Genomic DNA, 2,335 nt, shown 5'->3' on the forward strand with positions numbered 1-2,335 from the left:
GGGGCAGGCATGGAGGAGGCCAGGGGCCCTCGGCCTCGAGTCCCAGGTGTCCAACCCCGTGAGGAACGCGAATCCCCGCGCCCTGTGACGGGGAACAATCCTGCTAATGTGCGACCCGGCCTCCCCATCCCAGGAAGACTTCGACCGCCTGCGCTCCCTCTGCTACCCGGACACCGACGTCTTCCTGGCCTGCTTCAGCGTCGTGCAGCCCAGCTCCTTCCAAAACATCACCGAGAAATGGCTGCCCGAGATCCGCACCCACAACCCCCAGGCGCCGGTGCTGCTGGTGGGCACCCAGGCCGACCTCCGGGACGATGTCAACGTCCTGATCCAGCTGGATCAGGGGGGCCGGGAGGGCCCCGTGCCCCAGCCCCAGGCTCAGGGCCTGGCTGAGAAGATCCGCGCCTGCTGCTACCTCGAATGCTCGGCCCTGACCCAGAAGAACTTGAAGGAGGTGTTCGACTCTGCCATTCTCAGTGCCATCGAGCACAAAGCGCGGCTGGAGAAAAAACTGAACGCCAAAGGTGTGCGCACCCTCTCCCGCTGCCGCTGGAAGAAGTTCTTCTGCTTTGTTTGAACAGCTATGGCGGAGTCGGGAGCAACAGGCATGAAGCCCCTGGACATCTGGAGCCTGGGGTCGGGGCTACTGGCGGGACCAGGCTACCCCGTGAGACTCAGTTCCCTTCTGAACACTATGGGGACCTGGGCCTCTAACTGCCCACTCCTGCCAGGTTGAGCCTCGGGCCTGGAAGAAGGGAGGCTGTAACTTGGATTTCTGTGGTTCAAGGCTTTCAGGGAAATCCCAGCACTTTGATTTTCATGGGATGGTCCTCACAGTGTCAGCCACCTCTAAGCAGTTTGGGATCCAATTCCCAGCTTCTTATCACGGGCCCTCGGTCCCGCTGGCTGAATTAGGACCCCCTGTGGATGTCCCCACCCCCTCCTTGGCACAGGGGTGAGGAAGAGCCCAGGGAATAGCTGGGCATCTTGGAGAGCTCGAAGGTGTCCAGCCCTATCTGGGAAGTTTGGGATGGACTGTGTAAGGTAGAAGTCAGTGCGAGATCAAGAGGGAGCAGAAAAGGAGGCCGTGGAGCCTTGGGACTGGAGGCTGGGAAGGAGGAGGCAGGTCAGAGAGCGAGGCCTGGAAGGAGTAAGACACGGAGAGCAGAGAAGTGGAGCAGCTGAGGAGTAAGGCTGATACCTGGGCTGCCCTCAACCCCCAAGGCCAGGGAGGGCGGGGCTGATCCCTGGGAAGAACTGGGTTTCAGGGCTCCCTCGGCACTGCCCAAACTGGCTGGGCTAGGAGTGGGGCAGGAAGTGAGAGGAAAGGCCCAGCAGAGGAGGGGGAGAAGCTGCAAACCAGAATCGGAAGGAAGAAGGGGCTGGGGATCACCTTTTTCTCCAAGGCCGCAGCCTAGAAGGTAGGGCCGTGCAGGCTGCAAATAAAGATTTAAGTTTCTGAAGCTGCTGGCTCCGTGTCATTTCTTGGAATGATGGGCCTATTGCTCTCCTGTAGCCCTCCTCAAGGCCCAGCAGTGGATGGAGACTGGTTGGGTACCAAAGGACTGAGGCTAGATGGAAAGGGGGGGACTGGACTAGAGGGGACAGTGTGATGGGAACCGGACTGGGGGGGCAGGTTTGGGGCTCCCCGCTTGGGGCTTAGCTGGTTCCCAGGAGAGCTAGCGTGGGAAGCAGCCTGGAAACGGGTTTCCCCAGGTGTCAGCGCCAGAGCTGCTTTCCCATGACCTCACCGGGCGGGTGTGCCCCTCCCCTCTCCCCCTCCTTTCTAGAGCACCTTGCTCAGTGCTACGTTCTGGGGCAATCCTGAGCCTTCTAACCCTCCTCTGATCCTTCTAACAGTCCTCAGGGCACAGGGGCTCGGGTTGGGGGCTCTGTTTCAGAGCCTGAGCACGAGAAAGGATCCCATACAGCCTAAACCTCAGCAAGTGGCCACACTTCTTGGACGTGGGTTGGTAGGACTCAGTCTTCAGCCTTGGCACTCAAAGCTCACATAAGGACCCAGTCACAGTACCGATTGTCAATAATTTAAATAGAAATTTGGGCTCAGAAATCCTGTGGGAGTGAGGGTTCATTTTGTGAGGACCTTGGGAGAAGCAAGAATCCAGAGAACATTCCCTAAAATTGGAACTGGAAGGAACTTTACAGAGCTTGAAACATTGATCAGCTGCCTCCTGCACACCCCCTCCTGGAGATGTGCCCCCAACCAAGGTACATGCCCTTGACCGGAATCGAACCTGGGACCCTTCAGTCCCCAGGCCAATGCTCTATCCACTGAGCCAAACCAGTTAGGGCTTGGAAGGAACTTTAAAGGGCA

The 2,335-nt window shown here is 58.8% G+C and overlaps 1 protein-coding gene across 1 annotated transcript; it reads left to right on the top strand.

Annotated features, from left to right (window-relative positions):
- Positions 1–6: 6 nt before the first annotated feature.
- Positions 7–1,463, top strand: RHOV (ras homolog family member V). Its single transcript, XM_006778080.2, has one exon. It carries the CDS (start codon positions 107–109, stop codon positions 575–577), a length of 471 nt encoding a protein of 156 aa, XP_006778143.1. The 5' UTR covers positions 7–106; the 3' UTR covers positions 578–1,463.
- Positions 1,464–2,335: the final 872 nt, after the last annotated feature.

Source organism: Myotis davidii, unplaced genomic scaffold (assembly GCF_000327345.1).
Source record: "Myotis davidii unplaced genomic scaffold, ASM32734v1 scaffold46, whole genome shotgun sequence".
Lineage (NCBI taxonomy): Eukaryota > Metazoa > Chordata > Mammalia > Chiroptera > Vespertilionidae > Myotis > Myotis davidii.

Bases quoted from the DNA above. Each gene is read 5' to 3' on its own strand.
- RHOV (XM_006778080.2), top strand. From the start codon at position 107: ATGTGCGACCCGGCCTCCCCATCCCAGGAAGACTTCGACCGCCTGCGC.